The sequence below is a fragment of the Bubalus bubalis genome, chromosome 8, assembly GCF_019923935.1.
Source record: "Bubalus bubalis isolate 160015118507 breed Murrah chromosome 8, NDDB_SH_1, whole genome shotgun sequence".
NCBI lineage: Eukaryota > Metazoa > Chordata > Mammalia > Artiodactyla > Bovidae > Bubalus > Bubalus bubalis.
The window spans coordinates 29,813,006-29,838,354 of record NC_059164.1 but is presented as its reverse complement, the minus strand read 5'-3'; the positions used below and the strand labels follow the sequence as shown (position 1 = coordinate 29,838,354).

General features: G+C 42.7%; 1 protein-coding gene across 2 annotated transcripts in view; it reads right to left on the bottom strand.

Annotated features, from left to right (window-relative positions):
• SP4 (Sp4 transcription factor) overlaps positions 1–6,959 on the bottom strand; it is an 82,507-nt gene extending 75,548 nt beyond the window's left edge. The window contains exons 1-3 of one of the 2 annotated variants that reach the window (XM_006042546.4): positions 6,824–6,959; positions 6,293–6,408; positions 4,229–5,783 (exon numbers count right to left, since the gene is read on the bottom strand). In XM_006042546.4, the coding sequence (XP_006042608.1) occupies positions 4,229–5,783; positions 6,293–6,408; positions 6,824–6,830 (1,678 nt within the window). In that variant the 5' untranslated portion in view covers positions 6,831–6,959. The remainder of the gene's footprint in view (positions 1–4,228; positions 5,784–6,292; positions 6,409–6,823) is intronic. The other variant, XM_006042547.4, reaches the window with a different exon arrangement.
• Between the last annotated feature and the right edge of the window lie 18,390 nt (positions 6,960–25,349).

Genomic DNA, 25,349 nt, shown 5'->3' with positions numbered 1-25,349 from the left:
ACTAAAACTGACAAAGAAATATCCATCTATCAAGCAAAAGCATGATCTATTACCATATATGATCAGGGCCAAAAATAAATCAAATTGCTGGCCAGTGCAAGTTAATTACTGATGAAATCAATGATCCCTACATGTTCTAAATTACTTCGAGAAATAACTCCTGAAGTTCATTTTATCAGGACACTTTGGCTACCAGAACACACTGCAAAAGCAGGTAGTTCTTTTTTGAGGAAAACATCATCCATTATCCTCACTTAGTTAAAACAAAGGATATTCTTAAGCCCGCAGCATAACTAGTTCTTACTGTTGTTTTAGTTGCTAAGCTGTGTCCCACTCTGCGATCCCATGGACTGCAGCCTACCAGACTCCTATGTTCATGGGATTCCCCCAGCAAGAAGACTAGAGTGGGTTGCCATTTCCTTCTCCAGGTGATATTCCCAACCCAAGGACTGAACCCACGTCTCCTGTGTTGGCAGGCGGATTCTTTACCATTGAGCCTGAGAATCCCATGATTAGTTATTTTATTTGTTCTTAACCTTTTTAAGAGATTTCTCATCTTCTTCAAACTCCAAACTCTTAACAAGGAAACAAACAGTACAGTTCATAGTAGGAGCACAAGTATTTAGTTCCTACTACAATTCTAACTAGCTAGATGCTCAACCTGGAACTCAGGATTCAAGCTGAGACCAAATCACAGAAACACAAACTGAGTAATTATCAAGGAAAGAAGCTCCTGTAGGATATCATTAACATTGCTATTTCATAAAATCAAGTATGAAGCTCCTCAGCTTCAAATACTAGTTTCATTTGATTTATCTTGAATAATTTTTTTTCTTTAATTTTTCTGTCATATCATCTAGAACCTTTCCTATACTTTCTGAAGAACATCAGGATGGATGGTGGAGAACTCTTAGCCCCTTGTCTCGAGCTAGCCAATACATTCTGTCAAAGCTAAATCATTTTTTCAAGTCCTGGTAATAGCTGTTATGAATATTAAGAACAAAAATTTCCCATAAATTAAACAATACCACTGGAGCGGGGAGGGGCGTGAAATAATCAAAAAGTACTAAAAAGCAAATGAGAACACAAAGTAAAAATCTGAACTTTCAGGACTCATTTATAGACGGGAAATATCAGGTTCTTGCCGCTCATTCTCCCCTTTCCAGAGACGGGAAAGTACCTGGTGTACCACTCTTAATGTCTTAAATGCTCAAAGTCAAAACGAATGAAAACAGCCAATTCCTTAGCTTCATTAAAACCACTCCAGGGCTTCCCTGGTGGTTAAGCAGTAAAGAATCCGCCTGCAATGTAGGAGACATGGGTTCAATCCCTGGCCCGGGAGAATCCCACGTGCTACAGAGCAACTAAGCCTGGGCACAACTGCTGAACCCGCAGTCTAGAGCCCAGGGGCCTCCACTACTGAAGTCTGCGAGCCCAGAGCCCATGCTCCACAATGAGAGAAGCTACCGCAATGAGAAGCCAGAGCACTCTAACTAGAGAGCAGCCTCCCACCCCCACCAGAGAGGCCTGCTTGCAACAATGAAGACGCAGCAGAGTTAAAAATAAATAAAATTATCAAAAAATAAAAAATGAAACCACTCCAGGGTGCCGCTCCCAATTCTAAATTGCTATCTTCTCTATCACCATTTATACCTTAATTCAGCAAACGTCTGTCAAACACCTATTATGCTAGGAAGTAAAGCAAAATCTGCAAACAAGACTCAGATTAACTGCACAGACTTGTTAAAATCAGCATACATTTCTGGTCTTTATAGTATGGCTATCTTCTTAGAACAACACATCATAACTATTAAAAATTAACACAATTTAAGATACTTGATTTTAGGAGAAAAAAATCCAACTACATAAAGCTCAAATTTTCTCATACACATAACTGTCCCTCAAATCATATAAACTCTTTAAATAAAAAAATTATCCCAGAAAATGCAAGATTAAACACACCTACTAAGAGTGCTCAACACAGAGCTAGTCAATGTTTGTGGAATAAAAATTATGAATTGTACTTGCCACAGAAATCTATTCTCTGAGCCACTTATGAACTAGGCTCGAAATCCATCTCCTCCATATTTTGCCTTATCAGTAGTTCACGGCTGACAACTTGATCCCTGGTTCTCAAACTTTAATGAGATTTACAACCACCTGGAAAGTTTGTTTGAAATCCTTGATCATACTCCCTAAAAATTACAGTTCCAGAAAACAGATTCTGCATTTACAATAATGTACCATTCAAGTGGGCTTCCCTGGTGGCTCAGATGATAAAGAATGTGCCTGCAATGCCGGAAACCTGGGTTTGATCCCTGGGTTGGGAATGCTCCCCTGGAAGAGGGCATGGCAACCCAATTCAGTATTCTTGCCTGGAGAATCCCCATGGATAGAGGAACCTGGCAGGCTACAGACCATGGGGTTGCAAAGAGTAGACACGACTGAGTGACTAAGCACAGCACAGCAAGTGAATCTGAGGCGGTCAGAAGATCCTACTCTCAGTTATGCTGGTTTACCTTCACAAGAGGCAAAGAAAAAACTCTGGGTCCTAATTGGTATCAATGAGGGAAGAGAAAAACTGAACATTTCTAGCCAAAACTAAAAATTATTCAATTCTCTTAATTAAGCATAATTCACTAACTATATGCTTAATAGGCAAGATGAAATATAACTGAAACAACCTTTGCTTTGACAATACAAACTGTTATTCAACCCACCCAAAACAAACATTTTTCTGAAATAACGTATTGTCAACGTTCAGAAAAAGAGTAGAAACAAAGCTGAGGACTGTAATCCATAGAAACAGGCATGAAATTGTGCTGTAATAGTTTTAGGGGGAAACGTACCACACTCAAAACACTCTGTGATTAGTTACTGTTCTGTCAATATAAAAGCCACTAGTCATGTGTTACTACTTAAATTAAAATTAAATAAAATCAAGTAAAATTAAAAATTCTTCTACTGCATTAGTCATAATGTAAATACTCAATAGCCATATGTGGCTAGTGGCTAAATACTGGATAGAAGAGATATAGAACGTTTCCCTCGTCACAGAAAATTCTCTTGGATAACTCTGGCTTAGAGTTAAAGGGTATCTAAATAAAACATGTAACCTCCATTCTCCTGAATCAGAGAGCTCTATCTGACAACTTCTAAATTTTAAATATATAATTCTACTTTAGATAGTGACTGTAAAACAAGAGCCCTAGCATAATTTATCTGCAACTTGTTTCAAGAAAAGTTATTCAAAAGTGGTGTTTATTCATTTCTGATTCTCAAAATAGAAATAATTTAACTAAAGAGGTCTTAGGTATCAGACACCAAAACCACAACTAGGTTTTCATAATCAAATGAAAAGTGTTTAATTACTAGAAAACAAAAGGCATTAGGTGAAAAAGACTGATCCCAAAAGATTGAAACACTTAAGACTGGTTTTCCAACTACTTCAAAAGTGTCTATTCACATATGTAACAAATAACTATAACTGGTTCTAAAACGACCTTACAACAAATTCAAATTAGTGACATTTTACTGTCTATAGTTTTAATTGCTTTCCACCAATTTCACACTAAAAACTCCTATAAATAATTTCACCACTGTAGATTTTACTTAAATGTAATTTTATAGGGGACTATTCACTTAAAAGTCCTGAGCAAATCTTGGTTTTTGCAGAAAAGTAGACATAAAAGTTAATGAAACAATTTGCAACTCAAAATAATATCTCTCAACTGCATGAACATCTAGTTTTGTATAATAAAATGCACAAGCACGGGCAACAAGATGCAGAAGCGTGAGTAACAGAATTCAAACTGCAGCAGATCTGTAACTGTATTATTTCAGCTTTAAATCAACTTTCCCTTAAATAAGACATAAACATCACTTTGACTAGGGTTCTTTCAGAAAAGCTCAAGTATACATAAATTTGACCTCTAAATTACAAAAAAAAAAAAGATTCTTATCCGAAAGTCTGCTCTGCAGAAAAGAAAGTTTAAAAAACTTAACGCATAAAACCTAACGCTAAATACTATAAACATAAATGGGTCATATTGATGAATATGGAGTTATGGTAGTGAGTCTAATATTCCTGTGTACTTTAGCTTCTTTATGATCATCTGCTTACTTACAGGTTTACATCAAATCTAAGAGTCAGCAAAGGAAAGCAGTAACTTGTTACTAAAAACAGTATAAGAGGATCTTTAAAGAGAAAGACTGTATAGTAACTTACCTGCCACACTGGTGATTGTAACTGGAACTCCTTGTACTTGAACGCCCGCAGCACCCAGGTTGGCAACACTCACTGTCTGAAGGTTAGGCACTGATGCAAGCTGGGCAGTATTCAAAGTTATTGGGGCACCAGCAACAGCCACAGGAGCAATCTGAGCAAGGGTTGTGCCACCACTTGAAGACACTGGGGTGATGGTTAATTGCTGGGATAACCCAGCATTCTGAACTTGCAAATTTGAAAGACTCTGAATATTCTGAACCTGTACAGTTTGCCAGCTGATTTGCCCTGAAGGTGTTAAAGTTGGAGCCCTGATAAGCACCTGAGTCGGATTTACTGCTTGAAGTTGAACATTCTGCAAGGGCTGCTGCTGGATGGTCTGAATCGTCTGCCCTGACTGGAGTTGAAAAGACTGGGGTGGAATAGCTTGAATTATCTGTTGTTGAGGCTGCTGGATCTGGATCTGCTGCAAGATAGGCTGGCCTACAATTTGCACCTGCTGAAGAGAATTTGGTTGATCCTGTGTATTCTGTATTCCATTAGACTGAAGCTGACTGGAGCTCTGGGCTTCAGACTCTGTAGCAGCAGGTGTCTGAGAATCTTCAATGGTGCGTTCAGAACTACTGGCTGATGTGCTTGCATACTGGCCCGTATCTGCTGAGCTCACTAACGTGTCACTGCTGGTCAGAGATGTTGATGCAGTGGTTGTACAGGTAGTGGACGAGGAGGGAGATTCCGGCATACTGGCAGAAGCAGTGGTGGTGGTGGTAGGTGTGGAAGCTAACTGACTCCCATTGGAAGTCCCACTCTCAGTAGTAGTAGCAGGCTGGCCAACCTGTGCAGTTCCTCCTCCAGCAGCCACACTGTTTATCACTGGCAAAGCTAAAGTCACTCCTCCAATGTTAATTGGTAGGGTTGTTACAACTTGAGCCTGAGTACCAGGAAGGGTCTGTAACTGCAATGGTATTGAAACACCAGGTCTAATTTGGACTGGAACTGTCTGATTTGCCAGGTTTTGAGCAAGAATATTCCCAGAAGCTGTCCTGTTAGCAGCTGTGAGTATAGCTTGATTATTACCTGCAGAAATAAGCTGAATTTGACCCTGCAAATCCTGTAGAGATGAACTACTAGTTGGATTGATTTGAATTTGCTGACCTTCCACTGTTTGAAGTTGTGGAATCACTTGGTATTGTACACTACCACTTGGATTTTGTACTTGTATGACTTGAAACTGACCAGGGGAAGAAGAATTACCTGATTTAGTTTTTGTGGGAGATGCACTCCCATTATTACTGGTGGAAGAACTAGATGAACTAGAAGCTGGTTGAGAAATGTTATTTTCTTTTGAAGCAGGAGGAGTGGAGGCAACAAGTTGCCAAGCATTCCCAGCAAGTTGTGTTGTTACCAGTTCTAGCTGTTGTGGTTGATTTTGAAGTTGCACCAATCCTTGGCTTGGATCTATAATAATTTGTTGCTGTCCAGTTGCTTGATTTTCACCAGGAGTCCCTATTTTGCTGCAAGTAGCTGCCAGTAAAGCCAGAGGAGAGGGCTGAGAGTCCTACCCAAAATGGGATAGTAAAAGGGAGAGGGGAAAAAAAAAGTGGGAGGATTTAGTGAAGGCCAGTAGTTGGGAGGGGTTTATTTATTTATTTATTTTGACAGCTCTACATTTCAGAACTTACTCAGGAAAAGGAAGAAATCTAAATATTAACAAAAGCAATAAGATAGAGGAATAAGGAAGCAGGTCCCACAATATAAACTATAAATAACAAGAAATTTCTAACAAACTTTCTTGAAGTGTTATTTTACTAAACTCAAAACGCCCTTGGGAAAACACACACCTTTCTCTTATAGTCTGAGTTCCTGGTGGAATTTTAACCACGATATCCCAAACGTGAAATCCGTATGAATTTACAATTTAACTTCCTTACTCTCAGAAAGACGCTTTGAGTGGATAAACATTTTTGTTCTGTTCTTCACTTCTGGGCATTTAAAGGGCGTAACTCCCTCTTTCCCCTTACGTTTCGTGATGCTTTTTTTTTTTTTTTTTTTAATGTTTGCCTTTACCTGGGAGCCTGAGGTTTTGGGTTTTTTATTGTTATTCTCTGGCTCAGAGGTTTTCCCTCCTTCTGTAGCCATCGCCGCTGCCTGTGCCGCCTCCTCCTCCTCCTCCTTCTTCTGATCTGCAACAAACCCCCCCGCCCCCGTACACGACAACAGGTTATTAGGATTATTATTATTCTTCTTCCCCTTCCCCTCTCCTCCCCCTCCCCCCGAACATTAATCTCCATAAACCCGCGATCCACGCACACCGGCAGGGGGTGGGGGAGAAGGAGGGAAGGGAGGTGGGGGATATCACAAAACGTGGTTTGAAACCCGACCCATCGGCTCCAGAGCAACACCCAGAAGGTTGTTCTCTATCAGACATTAAGACAAAACACAACCCTCCTTCCCTCCCCTTGATTCCCTCCCTCCCTCTCCTCCTCCCCTTAAAGCATCTCAGCGGCCCCGGGGGAGGGGGGAGAACCGAGCAGGGTCTGGGGAGGGAGGGAGGGAGGGAGGTGGTGAAGGAGACCGAGGGGGGTGGAGAATACGTACCGCTCATCCCGCATTAACAGGACAAACCCTCAGACGGAGACACTGGGATAGAGGTGGGTGGGGGTGGGGGCGAGGCGGGAGGAGAGGCCGGTCCCGCCCGCCCGCGGTGGCTCGGAGGAGGCTGTAGCTGGCACAGGCTCTGCCTCTTTTTCCGCGAATGGCCGCCGCTGGGCTGTGGCGTAGCAGCTCCTCTCTCCGCCCGAGCCCTGCTGACTCGCCCTTGATTGACAGCGGCGGCGCGCGGCGCGGGCGGCGGTGCGGGCCGGGGGCGGGGCCAGGGCGGCGCAAGCAGGGCCGACTCCCCACCCCCCTCGGCCTCTCTCTGCCAGAGCCGCCGACTCTCCACCCCTTCCCCCAGCGGATTGGCCGCCGACCTGCCGGGGGCCGGGGCGTTGGGGCCGCCTTCTCTCCACCCCCTTTCTGGGGGATATTCTTTCAGCAGCTTTTCTTTTCCTCCCGTGGCTCTTCTGGTGCTTGTTCTCTCGGCGTTCTAGCTCAGGCGCACTGCCGGTAGGCCTTTCATACAGCCAAACTTGTTGTCTCAGGATATCCCGCCCCCTACTCATTTCCCAGCGCCCTCCCCTCAAAAACCGGCTCCAGCATCCTTCGGAATTGTCACTAAAGAAAAAAAGTAAGCCTCTCATTCAAGAAAGGCGAGAAGAGCGGACAGTGGGGCGCGCGAGCCACCGAAGTCTAGGCACAACCGGTGAACTGCCCGCTGCCCCCGCGCAGGGAGCATGGCTTTCCTGAGGCGCATCCGGACCCGGGCGCCCTTTTTCCCTGGCTCGGGCCCCATTGGTTGAGCGCCTGGGTGACGCGCGCTGAGTGGTGGGAGAAGTGGGGCGGGGCACTACCGCAAAGGCTGTCGGCCCTTGTAGTTTCCGGTGGCCGCGACGGCCCCCTCCAAGACACCGCCTTCCTTCCCGCCCCCGACTGAGGCCGGGCCGCGGAGCGGAAAGCTGCCCGAGGGGGCGGTGGCAGCAGGGCGTGGCCGGGGCCGAGTGGGAGTTGAACTGAGCGAGGGGGAGGGGGAAGGGGTGTTGTTTCCCTGGGCCTATCCGCCGCGCAGGGCTGCCCAAACCACCTCTGCCACCGCCTCCTCGGCTTCAAGCCGCTCCCCGCGGGGCGAGCTCACACCCGGAGCGCTCGGCGATTGAGCGGGCGGCGGCGTGGGGAGGCGGGGTTTGCTGTCCTCCGGGTTTGAATGAACCCGGCTTCTTGGAGCTGCGCCTTCGCCTTTCTTTTCTTTGGTCACCTTCCTAACTCAGGCCCCGGGAGTCAGATCCGAGGCCTGCTTTCCCTCGGAGAAAGATCTTCCATTTTGTTGTCTTTGGCTGGTTGCTGGAGCAAAGCAATGACCCTCCCTTTAAGGTTGCGTTGCGTCTTGCCGAATAGTCCGCGTGGTTGTCGGACTTCTCACTCTGTGCGTCTCAAAAGATTCTCGAGTGGAAGAAAAGCGCAGCTCATTGGGTCAGCCCTGGTCACGGTTCTGCATAAGCTTCTGGGCAGGTGAAATTCGTATCTGGCTGCACAAAGCATCTTGTTAAATTAACTTGAACAGCCTCCTGACCCAGCTTTCCTCCAAAGTCCTGAAGTCAGGATGATGCCATGCATTAGAATAATGCCTGATTAAATGTACCAAAGGTGGAAGTGAATCGCTAATATAAACACTGGCCTTGGGACTAGGCGCCCTTACATACCTAGACTTACAGCCACCCACTCCCTCTTTACCTGGGCTTCACACACAGCCTAGAGCAATTTTGTCTCCTGCCTGAGGCCTGACGTGTCACAAGAGTGAGGGGGTCCCAGGTGCTTCACTTGACTGGCATTTCCTTTGCTTGTTCAAGTTATTGCAAAACTGGCTGATGACAAAGCCAGCAGTGCAACAAGACAAAGAATTCGAGTAAAGAATTAAATAGTATTGTCTACCCCTTCCTAAAAATGAGCCTAAGATCCTTAAATCACCCGCCTTTCCCCCACCATATACAATTTAGAAAGCTCAAAAGTGCTTCTCGCATTTACAGATACACCGTCTATCCTTCAGTCTTTTCCCCCAATTCACTGTGATGAATGAAGGAAGACATTTTGTAATCTTATGAATTAGGGCATTCCTGGTAGTTTTTCTTACCTTGCAAAACCTGCCTCAGAGGGGCAATGTCACTGGCTTTAAATATGAGTTAAATAATTGTTTATCCATTCAGTATAGATCTAAAAAGTGTCCTAAATATTCTGTGCCTAATTAGATAAGTGGTAATGGTAATTCATGAAACATCGTGTAGGGGAAGAAAAATCATTTTCCCCCACCCTTGTTTTCGTAGCTGAGACACAATCCCCGCCCCAAGTAAAATATTAACAAGAGAAAAACAGTGTTATTAACATGTATGCCTCAAGTACACATGTGAGATCAGTTCAGTTCAGTTCAGTCACTCAGTCGTGTCCGACTCTTTGCAACCCCATGAATCCCAGCACGCCAGGCCTCCCTGTCCATCACTAACTCCTGGAGTTCACTCAGACTCACCGTCCATCGAGTCAGTGATGCCATCCAGCCATCTCATCCTCTGTCGTCCCCTTCTCCTCCTGCCCCCAATCCCTCCCAGCATCCAAGTCTTTTCCAATGAGTCAAGTCTTCGCATGAGGTGGCCAAAGTACTGGAGTTTCAGCTTTAGCATCATTCCTTCCAAAGAAATCCCAGGGCTGATCTCCTTCAGAATGGACTGGTTGGATCTCCTTGCAGTCCAAGGGACTCTCAAGAGTTTTCTCCAACACCACAGTTCAAAAGCATCAATTCTTTGGCACTCAGCCTTCTTCACAGTCCAACTCTCACATCCATACATGACCACAGGAAAAACCATAGCCTTGACCAGACAGACCTTTGTTGGCAAAGTAGTCTCTGCTTTTGAATATGCTATCTAAGTTGGTCATAACTTTCCTTCCAAGGAGTAAGCGTCTTTTCATTTCATGGCTGCAGTCACCATCTGCAGTGATTTTGGAGCCCCAAAAAATAAAGTCTGACACTGTTTCCACTGTTTCCCCATCTATTTCCCATGAAGTGATGGGACCGGATGCCATGATCTTCGTTTTATGAATGTTGAGCTTTAAGCCAACTTTTTCACTCTCCACTTTCACTTTCATCAAGAGGCTTTTTAGTTCCTCTTCACTTTCTGCCATAAGGGTGGTGTCATCTGCATATCTGAGGTTATTGATATTTCTCCCAGCAATCTTGATTCCAGCTTGTGCTTCTTCCAGCCCAGCGTTTCTCATGATGTACTCTGCATATAAGTTAAATAAACAGGGTGACAATATTCAGCCTTGATGTACTCCTTTTCCTATTTGGAACCAGTCTGTTGTTCCATGTCCAGTTCTAACTTGCTTCCTGACCTGCATACAAATTTCTCAAGAGGCAGGTCAGGTGGTCTGGTATTCCCATCTCTTTCAGAAGTTTCCACAGTTTATTGTGATCCACACAGTCAAAGGCTTTGGCATAGTCAATAAAGCAGAAATAGATGTTTTTCTGGAACTCTCTTGCTTTTTCCAGAAGAAATGGAGTAGCCATCATGGTCAAAAAAAGAGTCCAAAATGCAGTACTTGGATGCAATCTCAAAAACGACAGAATGATCTCTGTTCATTTCCAAGGCAAACCATTCAATATCACAGTAATCCAAGTCTATGCCCCAACCAGTAATGCTGAAGAAGCTGAATGGTTCTATGAAGACTTACAAGACCTTTTAGAACTAACACCCAAAAAAGATGTCCTTTTCATTATAGGGGACTGGAATGCAAAAGTAGGAAGTCAAGAAACACATGTGAGATACCCAACAGCAAAATGAATACTTACTCAAAGTGTCTAAAAATTCAAACTTAAATGTCATCTTAGCAGGGAAAGGAGAGAGGGAACGTAGACGTCTTAGGGGAGAATAAGTAATTTTTAGGAAAGATGAATGGGCTCATATTGAAATCAGATCAGATCAGATCAGATCAGTCGCTCAGTCATGTCTGACTCTTTGCGACCCCATGAATCACAGCACGCCAGGCCTCCCTGTCCATCACCGACTCCCAGAGTTTACTCAAACTCGTGTCCATCAAGTCAGTGATGCCATCCAGCCATCCCATCCTCTGTTGTCCCTTCTCCTCCTGCCCCCAATCCCTCTCAGCATCAGTCTTTTCCAGTGAGTCAACTCTTCGCATGAGGTGGCCAAAGTACTGGAGTTTCAGCTTCAGCATCATTCCTTTCAAAGAAATCCCAGGGCTGATCTTCTTCAGAATGGACTGGTTGGATCTCCTTGCAGTCCAAGGGACTCTCAAGAGTTTTCTCCAACACCACAGTTCAAAAGCATCAATTCTTTGGCACTCAGCCTTCTTCACAGTCCAACTCTCACATCCATACATGACCACAGGAAAAACCACAGCCTTGACTAGATAGACCTTTGTTGGCAAAGTAATGTCTCTGCTTTGAATATGCTATCTAGGTTGGTCATAACTTTTCTTCCAAGGAGTAAAGATCAAGTAAAATTAATTTTCTTATTATATTCAAATAATTTGAGAATTAAAAACTGACCATGGAGATCTGAAAAATGGATTTGAAGGCTTGATGAAAAAAAATTGTGAGTTTAATTAACTGAATGTTAACTGAAATTCCAAAAATCTGTACATTCGTTGTTCCAAAATGTCAATAAGGGTCCCTTGGACGTTTAAAACAATCATGCTAACAACCTTAAGATAACTAAATGAATCAACTCAAAACCAAATATCTAAGAATTTCTGTCAGTGCCAAAGATTTTAGTTTTTAGATTTAGTTTCCTTCTTTCTAATATTGAAGCAATTATCTGCTAAAGCTACTCTCTTTTGTGGTAACACCAAATCCTGAGTCTACTAGCCAAACAGGGCTCAGGGGAACAAACGGCCAGTTTATCTAACAGTGAATTCAAAGTTTAGAGATACAGTATAAACCAAGTTCTTGGGTTGGGAGAATAAATATTGTTAAAATGGCCATACTGTCCACGGCAATCTACAGATTCAATGTAATCCCTATCAAAATACCAAGGGCATTTTTTATAGAACTGAAACAAAAAACTTAAAAATTTGTATGGAAACAAAGGAGACAGCAATAGCCACAGCAATTTTGAGAAAGAAGAACAGAAATGGAGGAATTACATTCCCTGATTTCAGACTATTCTATACTATAATACAAATTTACCGTCATCAAAACACTATGAAACTGGCACAAAAACAGACACATAGGTCAGTGGAACAGGATAGGAAGCCTAGAAATAAACCCATGCACTTATGGTCAATTAATCTACAACAATGGAGACAAGAATATACAATGGAGTAAAGACATTTGCTTCAGTAAGTGGCATTGGGAAAAATGGACGGCTACATGTAATATAGTGAAACTAGAACATTCTCTGGTATGAAACTATAGCACCCCTGGTATCTCAGCTGGTAAAGAATCCACTTGCAATGCCAGAGACCCCTGTTCGATTCCTGGGTCGGGAAGTTCCCCTAGAGAAGGGATAGGCTACCCACTCCAGTATTCTTGGTCTTCCCTGTTGGCTCAGATGGTGAAGAATCTACTTGCAATGCAGGAGACCTGGGTTAGATCCCTGGGTTAGGAAGATCCCCTGGAGGAGAGCATGATAATCCACTTCAGTATTCTTGCCTGGAGCATCCCCATGAGCAGAGGAGCCTGGCAGGCTATAGTCCATGGAGTCACAAACAGTTGGACACGACTGAGTGACTGAACTGAAGTGACCGAGTGTATGAGTATGCGTGCACCTCCCCCACCACACTACCTACGGGACTGAATGAAGAGTTTGCCCAACACAGGGAAAGGACATAATGGAGATGTGAGGATCTCTTTGGTAGATACAAGGCAATGTGGAAGATGAGTATGGGGAGAGGCAGGGCAGAGAGAGTAACAAGGCTGAAACCTGCAGGGAAAACACTGTCTGTCTTCTTTCCAAAGGGGATACACTCCTTTAGCATAGCAGAGGCATGAGCTTTGGGATGCTTCTCTATCTCTACGTTGCTGGAGAACATGATGAGCTTTTTTTTTTTTTTTTTTTTTTTTTATTTGAATTTTATTTTATTTTTAAACTTTACATAACTGTATTAGTTTTGCCAAATATCAAAATGAATCCGCCACAGGTATACATGTATTCCCCATCCCGAACCCCCCTCCCTCCTCCCTCCCCATTCCATCCCTCTGGGTCGTTCGTCCCTGTGCACCAGCCCCAAGCATCCAGTATCGTGCATCGAACCTGGACTGGCAACTCGTTTCATACATGATATTTTACATGTTTCAGTGATGAGCTTTTAGACACGACAAAGGGAATACTAGGGAAAACAAAGACAAAGCAAAAGGATTGAGAGGACATTCATGTAGAAAAGAGCATAAATAGCAAATGCGATGAAACAAAGAAAAAACATAATAATTATCCTGTTCAATGAGCTCTTCCCATGAAGATTTTTCTTTTTTCCCCAAATGTTTTAAGTGTCTTGAGAAAACTTAGATTAAGAGTGTGATCATGGAGGGAGTAATGCCCACCAGGGGGTGTAGACATGGTGGTGTGTTATATGTAAGGATAGCTGCAGATGAGCTGTCTTCCTATGGCACTTGTCTGCAGTGTGTAGGAAGCCTTCTTGCTAAGTCTTGACAAATCCACCTCCTAATAGATCATTGGATGTGCATGGCATCATCACATGAAGAGTAGAGAGCATCTCTCAGGACACTGAAGTCTGGGGCAGGAAAAATATGAGCACAACATGATTGGGCAAGCTGCAACAGTGAGTTAAATATAATAGCAACAATCATTTCCCACAATGATAAATAAATGCAGAGTCCTCAACAAATAAATAGAGCAAATGAGTTGTTTTGCTCTCTGTCAGTCAAGTCAAACATGGAATACTATTTAAGAAGGATATCCACAACTAGAGGAGAAGGTGATCCAGGATGGAAGAGCTGAGGAATGGTCATAAGCATTGTGATGATTTGGGAAAAGGTCCTGTAACAGCCTTCAAATACTTTCAGACCTGTTAGAGGAAGAGGGATTAGGTTTACTTTATGCGGTTTCAGAGGGCTGAACTATAATCAATAAGTGCCTGTTGTTAGGAGGTAGATTTTGGCACAGTCTAAAAAGAACTTCTGAAGAATTAGAACTGTCTGACATGAAACAAACTCCCTGTGGGGTGGTGAGCTCTTCTTAAGTGGAGATTTTCAAGCACAGGCTGAACTACTCCTCATTGGGAACATTGGAAAAAAGGGTTTACATACCTGACAGCAACAGAAGCAGATCTAGATTTTGCAAAGCCTAAAGTTTTCAAATTTGGGGAGCTCCTTTTAAGAAAAAAGAATACGAAATTATGAATAAAAATCAGAGTGCCTTTGGAAGGCACATTTTATAAATAAGAAATCCTCTAAAACTTAGACTTCATTAGCTGTGTCATAAATACATGGCAAGGGAGTCAGTTGATATCAGATAAATGTGAGATTTGAATTTGTTTTTAAATAATGAATAATTTTTCTAATTTTAAAAATGGTCATTCTGTTATGTATGGTACAACATGGAGGGAGTAGAAAGAGAGAAGTGAAATTAGATTCACATGGGTTCCTAGCTAGCCTCTGTTTTCATAGCTGGGTAACCTTGGGCAAATTACTTAACTTCTTTGAGTCCTAATTCCTTCATCTGTAAAATGGAGGTGATGATCTCTATATTGTTAGGGAAAATCTAAATGAAAATGTATATAAAGCACTGGTATACAGAAGTTGTATACTTAATGACAGCTAATTTGAAGGACTAATAAAATTTGAGTAATCAAAAGGAAAAGGTTTTTAAAATGTCATATGGTGTTATCTGTCATTATCTGAAGATAATAAATGATGTTGTTCCACAATCCCTAATTTAAGGCATAAGGCAACAAGGTTCATGAAATGTTTGCAATATTCACATTAGGTTTAGTTCAAACAATTCTTGCTTATGAACAGATAGGAAAAGTCTCTCACAGAACTAACTGACCAAGATGAACACCTTTATCCTCCTAGCTCCCATTTCACTTACACAAAGTTTGCGGTCAGAATCAAGGACTAGGACATTTCTTGTCACCCCACTTCCAAGAAGCAGGCTGGCCAAGTTTAAGTGTATAGAGATGGACTACATGGTTGAGAGGGGAGTAACTTAGCAGAATTCCTGTGCATCACACAACTCCTGGTCGCCAATCATCTAGAAGATTCTTGCTTCTCTAAGTGAGGTTCTAGCCAGTAGCAATGGGATAGCCAGAGGCTTGTTAGAAATGCAGAATCCCAGACCTGCCCTTGTATTTTAACAAGATTACTGGGTAATTTGATGCACAGCAAAGCTTGAGAAATGCTGATCAGATTACAGTGTAACTCACTTTCCCACATGGTGCCCTGCAGTTGAGGTTCTTTCCTTTGGGCTCTTGGGATGCATTTTCTTTTATGAGAAAGGTAAAGAATGAGGGATCTGTCTGCTACTCCTTGAGAGAGGGCCCAGTCCACCTAATTCTCATTGATCTTTCATTCTCTGGCTTCTTTTCCTATCATGTAACTCATGAGGACACTTCAAATTTGAGGCAAGTTAAACATGGCAAAAGGTCCAGCCATCTTTCTCCAACTGCCCAATCTCTTCCTAAGAGGTGGAAGACAAAAGTTGGGACCAGGGGTTGTATTGCACTCCAGAGAGAGGCCAAGTTCTCTCTAAACCACTTCTCTCCCTCCTCCTTCCCTTCTCCTCCTCTCTGCCCTTGTCTTCCCATCCCTCTTCTCTATTTGATGTACAAAATACACCAAGGGGCTAATTCTATGGGAATGTCTCCTCCAGCACTAGGGAGATCCAGGCCCAACCAGCATTGGGACTCACTCTGCATTTTTTTCTATCTGATTGGTGTGTTCGGAATCCACCTTTCCTAGCCTTGACTGTGGCCTTACAGAAAAGGGTAAAGGGGAGGAGAAATCTATTGAAGTGAAAAAATGAAAGTTTGAAAAAACTAAAGTTTTAGTTGCTCAGTCATGTCTGACTCTTTCCGACTCTGGGACCCTACGGACTGCAGCCCACCAACCTCCACTGTCCGTGGAATTCTCCACGCAAGATTACTAAAGTAGGTTACAATTCCCTTCTCGAGGGGCTCTATCTTCCTGACCCAGGGATCAAACCCACATCTTCTGCATTGGCAGGCAGATTCTTTACCATGTGAGCCACTAGGGAAGCCCTTACAGAAAAGGGTAAAGAGGAGAAACATATTAGGCCTATATTACTTTTAAATCTCTAGCCTAGACAAAATGAGTCTCCATCCAACCCAGAGGTGCACTGGCTTTTGGGAAGTTTATCTAGTACCTAATGACATGGCTTTGCTGGCAATGACTCTATGCATATATTAATAGAAAGTAATTATTTAGCACTCTCAAAGACTAGAGATCTCGTCAGGAAAATTTGAGATGCCAAGGGAATACTTTTCCCAAAGATGGGCAAAATAAAGGATATAAATGGTAGAGACCTAGTGGACACTGAAGAGATAAAGAAGAAATGGAAAGAATACATGGAAAAAACTGCATAAAAAAGATCTAAATGGACTGGACTGGATTGCTATGATGGTGTCATCAGCCACCCAGAGCCAGACATTCTGGAGAGCGAAGTCAAGTGGGCCTTAGGAAACACTGCTGTTAAAAAAGCTCGTGGATGTAATGGAATTCCAGTAGAACTGTTTAAAACTCTAAAGGATGATGCCATCAAGGCGTTGCATTTATTGTATCAGCAAATCCGAAAGACCCAGCAGTGGCCACAGGACTGAAAAAGGTCAATCCTCATCTGGATTCCCAAGAAGGGTAGCACTAAAGAATGTGCTAACCATCAGACAATTGCTCTCATCTCCCATGCTAGTAAGGTCATGCTTAACATCTTGCATGCTAGGCTTCTGCATTATGCAAAACAAGAACCTCCAGATGTCCAAGCTGGATTTAGACAAGAAAGAGGAACCAGAGCTCAAATTGCCAACATTTGCTGGATCACAGAGAAAGCTAGGGAATTCCAGAGAGACATCTACCTCTGTTTCATCAACTAGGCCAAAGCCTTTGACTGTGTGGATCATAACAAACTGTGAAAAGCTCTTAAAGAGATAGGGATACCAGACTATCTTACCTGTCTCCTGAGAAACCTGTATGCGGGTCAAGAAGCAACAGTTAGAACCCAGTATGGAACAACTGACTGGCTCAAGATTGAGAAAGGAGTATGACAGGGCTGTCTGCTGTTACCCTGTTTGTGTAATCTGTATGCTGAGCACATCATGAGAAATGCCAGACTGGATGAGTTACAAGCTGGAATCAAGATAGGCAGGAGAAACATCAATGACCTCAGATATGTGAATGGCAGAAAGTGAAGGAGAACTAAAGAGCCTCTTGATAAGGGTGAAGGAGGAGAGTCAAAGAGCCGGCTTAAAAATAATATTTTAAAAACTAAAATCATGGCATCCGGCCCCACTGCTTCATGGCAAATAGAGGGGCGGGAAAGGTAGAAGTAGTGACAGATTTCCTCTTGGGGTCTAAAATCACTGTGGATGGTGACTGCAGCCATGAAATCAGAAGACATTTGCTTCTTGGCAGGAGAGCTATGACAAACCTAGACAGTGTGTTAAAAAGCAGACATTACTCTGCTGACAAAGGTCCATATAGTCAAGGCAATGGTCTTGCCAGTGGTCATGTATGGTTGTGACAGCTGGACTGTAAAGAAGGCGGAGCATCAGTGAGTTAATGTATTTGAACTGTGGTGCTGGAGAAGACTCCTGAGAGTCCCTTGGAAAACAAGGAGATCAAACCAGTCAATCTCAAGGGAAATCAACCCTGAATACTCATTGGAAGGACTGATGCTGAAGCTGAAACTCCAGTATTTTGGTCATTTGATGCGAACAGGTGACTCATTGGAAAAGTCCCTGATGCTGGGAAAGACTGAGGGCAGAAGGAAAAGAGGGCGTCAGAGGATGAGATGGCTGGATGGCATCACCAATGCAATGGACATGAACTTGGGCAAACTTCGGGAGATGGTGAGGGACAGAGAGGTCTGGCATGCTGCAGTCCACGGGGTCACAAAGAGCCAGACATGACTGGGAGACTGAACAACAACAACGCTTGGTGTAAGCATTTTACATGTATCAACTCATTTAAGCCCCAGGTAACCTTATAAAGTAGGTACTATAGCCATTCTTGTTTTACAGATGTGGAATCAGCAGCACTCAGAGCTGGGAAGTAATTTGCTCAGAAAATAAGTGGTAAAGCTGGGGTTCATATCCAGGCCACTCCCACCAGAGACGTTGCTCTTAACCTGCCTCTGACACATTTCTTCAAGAACCCTGTAGGGAGGGGTGTGTGTCTGGCTTGGGTGTCCCCACTCCCCCAGCCAGTTACCCTTCTAATCGCATTACCACTCCCTACAGAGCTCCTTTGTCAAAGCCCAGCAACAGACTTTAAACCACAAAATCATGTCTGACTGCAGTTGCTTGTTTAGTAGACCAACCAGATTTACAAAGGAGAAAAGGAAGCATATCCTGGGCTCAAGAAGACTTTCCATAGCACTAGGAATTAAAAAAAAAGAAGAAGGCCATATAAGATAAATAGATAATCCAATCAAAGCGAGACAAAGAGTTACTTTTTCCTGAAGTGAATTTTCTAAGGGTAAGATTTTCAAAACCAAGCCAATAAATTTGTTTCCTTTCTCAACCACAGTTCCTTGCTTTGGGTAAAACAAGCATGCTGTTTACAAAGTACTTTCACAGATGTTTACTCCCTGATCTTTACAGCACCCCAAAGAGTCGAGTGTCTTGCCTAAAATAACACATACACTAAGTGGTGGAGTTTAGCCTGCAGCCTGGTCTTCTGACATAGACAGCAGAGCACCATAGCCTCACTGCTTGCTCTCTGTTCCTCAGTGACTGGAGTAGAGTGAAAAGAGTTCTGAGAACCTCATACTGTAAGTCTCGAAATTTCTGGTCACTCAGAAATAGCAGTGAGCAAACACTGAGGGCTTTATCATTCACTCAAAGCTGACCTAAGAATGCCACATGGTATAATTTATTTAGTCTCCACAACAAATCAGTGAGAAGCAGGTTACTACAATCCCCATTTTGCAGATAAAGAAACCGAGTGTGGAAGATTTTTACAGATCTTACTCAGACTCACCCTTCTAGGAAGTGGCAGAGCTTGTATCCAAACCCAGACATCTGATTCCAGAAGCTGTTCATTCATCCACCGACCTCTCTGGCCTCTGCTAAAAAAGTAAAATTGAATTATTCAACAGAGAACCCAACATATCAGTGTTTAGAAGAATCTGTGAATAGAAAAGGGAAAGTATACAATATTATAGCACTTTCATTATATTAAATAATCATTAGAAGGTAAACAGAACTATCATCTGGGTGTTGGCATAGAATATTAATGATTAACAAATTAAACTATATCAATTTATATGAATACCTTCTCTGGGTAAGGGTCTGTGTCAGATAGTGTGGGAGCTCCAAAGACAACCAAGCCTGCCCCTGCCTTCATGAAGCCTACAGGGAAGCTAGAGAGACAGCAAGGCACCATCACACACATGTTATATATAACCCAGAAGGTATAAATACGAGTTCGGTGCAGTCACTGAACAGGGCAGTGAATCTACAGTCAACTACTGCAATAGGAGTTCAAAGCAAGGAAAAACCCCTCCAGGCTGGGGCTGTAAAGGAAAACTTTGTGGAGGATATAGCTGGATCTTAAAGAATGCCAAAAATAGGAAGAGTTCTGGGGAGGGAAGGGTATTTCAGATTCCAGACAGAGGGAACAGTGTGAGCGTAGGTATGGAGGCAAGAAAATGCTGCAAGAGCACTTTTGGAGCAAGGACAGTAAACATGAAATCTGACGGAACTTGCCCCTCACCCCTTAGGGCTATTGCTGTGGAGAACTGGACGTAAAGTGCCCCGGCACTGACCGGTATCCAAGGATCCATGTGTGTGGCACATCCATCCACCCACAGGATGCGCAACTGCTTCCAGCAAGTTCTGTGTTCCTTGCACACCCATGACTGCTATTATCTCTCATGGGATTCCTTCAGAAGTATAATCAATCCAAAAGTACAATCCAAGGGATGTCAGCTCTAAGTTTTTGGAAACTTTAAAGCCAGCAAATGTTACCACACCTCCCATCCCTGCCATTGTCTTTGGAGACTTCCAAAAGTAACTTCTTTCAATCACCTACCCTTGCTGTCGTGTCTCCAGACTGTTTTGGGCTTCTTACCAATGACCTAGGCTTAGTGTTCCAGCAATACCTCTGAGTGCCCACTGGAATGTCATTGCCTGTCAACAACTCCTTAACATGTGCACACTCTTCCCTCTCTCCCTTTCCCTGCAGTTGCTCACAAGCTCCACATGGTTACGATCAAGGTCTTTCTCAAAACCCACTGCTATGCTACTGCTACTGCGTTCATGCCAAAAAAAAAACAAAACTTTTTTTTTTTTTTTAACCTATGCCTCCTATAGAATATAGCAGTGAGCAATGGCCAAAAATTCTACCTTCAGGTAGCTTCTACTCTTGGGAGGGGATTTCTAAGGGGGGAAAAAGGAAACATATGTATAGTTAGACGGTGATGAATGCCATTTAAGAAATGAAGCAGAGGTGGAGAACAGGGACTCCTATAGGAAAAGGCACAGAAGAAGATGAGGAAGGTTAAGCAGAGATTGGAAGAAGATGAGGGAGGCCACAGGGGGAAGAGCTTTCCAGGTATAGCAAAGCAAAGTGCAAAGGCCCAGAGGTAGGGACAAGTTAGGTCATGTTGGGGACAGTCAAGAAGCTGGTGTGGCTGGGAACAAATAGTTCAGTGGTAAGACAGGGACTCAAAGAGGAAAGGTAGGCAGGCCAGATAGTGAAGACCAGGGTATAAATACTGGAATTAATCAGAGGGAGGTGGGAAGACATGGGAGGGTTTTGAAGAGAATAACAAAAATAAGAAATACATTAAAAATAATTAACCCAGCCATTATGTGAAGAATAGACAACAGAATCAGGGAGACAGGTTCCAGAGCAATCTTCCATTCTTCTGAATGGTCTTCTCCATAAGACTTGGCATCAACTAGGGGAATTTAGTGCACATGTGGATGCTCCATTCATTCACTGGCTTCTCAGTTCACTGACTCCCTTGATTCAAAGGTAAAAATAACTTCATTTTCCTAATTAGTCGCTCAGTCCCATGGCTAGGTCTCAATCTTATCATCACCTGGGCTTGATTTGCTTCTGAAATCACAAAATAGCACATTCTATGCTCAAATCTCAGTTTCCTATCTTTACAACTTTGTTATTTATACCTAGTTGTTCAGCTCAGTCACTCAGTCATGTCCGACTATTTGCGACCCAATGAGCTGGTCTCAAATTCATGGAAAATACCAGTATGTCTGCTGTTCAGTCCTTCTACAGTCATTATGGCTATTTCTAACATTGTTTATAATCTGCAAACCATCTATCCTCCTATTTGCCCTGTCATTGACTTTGAAAATGAAACCCATCAAATTCCTGCCAACCTCTCCTTCACACCCATCTTTGCTTCTTCCTTCTAATCCCACAGAATGAGGCTAAAACCTTCACCTTGTTCACCTTCTCAGTCTTTCCCACATTAGACATCTAATTCCATAGCTCATCTTTCCAACCAATCCTGGCTCTGGCTCCTTCCCTACACTGTTTAAATTTGCTCACATCTCTCTTATTTTGGAAACACACACATGTAACAAGCCTATACACTTCCCCCAGTATACACCCCCTCTCAGTGTCTTGCCTTATCTTTCTCTCCCTCTTGACAGCCAAGTTTATGGGGAAAGTGTTCTATATCTTTTTGTGTCCACTTCTTCACCCATCATTTAATGTGGCTCCACCTTACTCAAATCTCTGCATTCACCAGATTCCCTTTCCAGTCCTTGTCTCTCTGCAGCCAGCCTTACAGAGGCACAGGTAGGCCAAACTCATACCTGGGATACTCTTGTCTCCACTACACTTCTACTCATCCTGTTTGTTTCAGAAACTGTTCTGGCCTCAGGAAAGCCATTTCGAACACATTTCAACCTCCTATCCCTAAATTACTGAAGAAGTTGCCCTACATGTCAGCAGAGTATCTTGTGCTTAATCTTCATTTACATTTACCACATGTTTGGAAGTTTCTTGTTCACTCACGAGCCCCCTTTGCTAGATCATAACCATTTGAGGTCAAGGTCTATGTTTATATCACAATTTCTCAGTATATACTCTTTTTAATTAAATTTACAGAGAAAGCTGAATTATGAGTAATGGCATGTAGAATCTGGGTTTTCATCTTTGCACTCTAAAGATAATTGAAAGTTGTCAACAAAAGGTGTGACTTGGTCAGGAGGGTAATTTGTAAGAGTCTCTTCCATTTCCCAGTTCTTTTTGTATTTATAAACCTTCTCATTTCATTGGGCTCCAGGAAACCACTGTTCTACTGTATGCAAAATTAAACTATCAAAGGATTTTTTTTTTCATTTTCCAAGATAGGGATAGAGGATGATAAGCTGGATGGAGAAGGAGTGATGTTGGACAGCTGAGTTTGGGACATGTGTGGGACAATTATGTAGAGATGTCCAGTGAGCAGCTGAAGAATGGGTTGGCACTCAGGCAAGGACTGAGCTGCGAACATGTATTTTGGTTTCAGCAGAATATACCTACATGGCAGCTGAAACATGAGATAGTGTGCACTCTCCAAGAGACAGCACGCAGCACAAGAAGAGTAGAGGGCTGGCATGTAGAGCACCTGAGGACATAGACATTTGATGGGTGGACAATGGAAGAAGGATGGTGAATTTAGAAAGAAGACAGTGCAGGAATGGTCAGAGAACAAAGAAGCCCAGGAAGAACCTATGGTGACCAACGTCTACACCCTGACCTTCAGTCCCTGCGTGCAAGTCCTCCAGCCTGTCCACTCTAGACTTTGAGCTGAAGATTTCTGCTCCTGTAGGCTTTATACTTCTGTATATGCTCACAATCCAATTTTAATCAGCTTTTCACCACTTGACAGAAATGGTTTGTTATCTTTGGCCAGTTCCTACCATATTTACCCCAACAGCTATCCTAAACCATCACCTTCCCAAGGACTCTAATCATTCTCTCAGTTCAGCTCAGTTCAGTCACTCAGTCATGTCTGACTCTGCGACCCCATGAATCACAGCACGCCAGGCCTCACTGTCCATCACCGACTCCCAGAGTTTACTCAAACTCATGCCCATCAAGTCAGTGATGCCATCCAGCCATCCCATCCTCTGTCGTCCCTTCTCCTCCTGCCCCCAATCCCTCTCAGCATCAGTCTTTTCCAATGAGTCAACTCTTCACATGAGGTAGCCAAAGTACTGGAGTTTCAGCTTTAGCATCATTCCTTCCAAAGAAATCCCAGGGCTGATCTCCTTCAGAATGGACTGGTTGGATCTCCTTGCAGTCCAAGGGACTCTCAAGAGTCTTCTCCAACACCTCAGTTTAAAAGCATTAATTCTTCGGCGCTCAGCCTTCTTCACATTCTCTACTTTCACTCTTTTTTTTTCAGCAACAGCTTTATTGAGATATAACCATTCAATTCACCCATTTAAAGTGTATGCTGCTGCTGCTTCTGCTAAGTCGCTTCAATCGTGTCCGACTCTGTGCGACCCCATAGATAGATGGCAGCCCACCAGGCTCCCCCATCCATCCCTGGGATTCTCCAGGCAAGGATACTGGAGTCGGTTGCTATAATTCAATATTAAAAACATGTATTCACAAAGTTGTACAACTGTCACCAGAATCCATTTTAGAACATTTTCTAACTCCCAGAAGAAATACTGTACCCTTGAACCATCACCACACAAACCCTATTCACTAGCACTCCAGTCCTAAAAAACCAATGATCTATTTTCTATCTCTATAAACTTGCCTGTTCGGAACATTACACATAAATGGAACTAGATAATATGTGGGTTTTGTGACAGGCTTCTTTCACTTAGTGTAATGTTTTCAAAATTCATCTACTTCATAGTAGGAATCAGAACTTGATTCCTTTTATGAAGATATATATCTGAAAAATGCTCCACTGTGTAAACATACTACAGTTTTAAATCCATTTATCAGCTGATAGACATTTGGGTGTTTCTATCTTTTGGCTATTGTCAATAACGCTGCCATGAACATTAGTGTATAAGTTTTTGTGTGGACATATGTTTTATTTCTCTTGGGCATATACCTAAGTGGAATTTCAAGGTTATTCGTTAACTCCATGTTTAATCATTTGAGGAACTGCCAGACTATTTGTCAGTGATTGCCCCATCTTAAATTCTCACCAACAGTATAGGATATGAGGGTTCCAGTTCTCTATATCCTTGCCAACTCCTGTTTTCTGTCTTTTTGATTTTAGACATCTTAGTATATATGAGTGGGCTTCCCAGGTGGCACTAGTTCTAAAGAAGCCACCTGCTAATGGGGGAGACGAGGGTTCAATCTCTGCGTCAGGAAGATCCCCCGGAGGAGGGCATGGCAACCCTCTCTAGTATTCTTGCCTGGAGAATCCCATGGACAGAGAAGCCTGGTAGATGAAGTGGTTCAGTTGTAAAGAATCTGCCTGCCAATGCAGGAGATGCGAGTTTGATTGCTGTGTCAGAAAGATCCCCTCGAGAATGAAATGGAACCCACTCCAGTATTCTTGCCTGGAAAATCCCATGGACAGAGGAGCCTGGTGGGCTACAGTCCATGGGGACACAAAGGAGTCAGATATGACTTAGTGACTAAATAACAACAAAAGTATACATGAAGAGGTACCTCATTGTGATTTTTATTTCTAAGATGATTAATGATATTGAACATCTTTCATGTATTTGTTGGCCATCTGTACATCTTCTTTGGAAGATACCTGTCCCTTTTATCATATGTATGATTTTAAAATATTTTCTCCCATTCATTTCTTTGTTTTTTCACTTTCTTGATGATGTTCTTTGAAGCACAAAATTTTTCAATGTCTATAAAGTCCAATTTATCTATTTTTTTTGGTTGCTTGTGCTTTTCATGTCATACTTAAAAAAATCATTATCTAATTCAAGGTCATGAAGATTACTCTTGTCTTCTCTTATGGATTGTTTTACTATCATATTTTGGTACTTAGGAACATCTACTTTAAAGTGCTGAAGCACTGGATTTGAGCCACGAGTTCCCATTTAGCAGTTGTCTAACCTTAGGTAAACTGTATTCAACTTTTTCAAGCCTTGTTTCCTCTTCCCTAAAGTGGAATGAGTTGGTAAAGGCAATCTATGCCATAAGAAAATTTTTAGGCTCCAATCAATTAGTGTTTGTCCAAGCTCCTAACATAATGTCTGGTGCCTATAAGTGCTCTATAAATGTTAACTGTTAGAGACCACTGATGGGAGCTTCTCAGTGTTTACTCACCTGCATCTTAAAACATTTCTGTGTTTTTACCTTCACTTCTATATTAGAACAAGGGTATAACTGACTTTCACGTTATTTATTTCTAATACTATA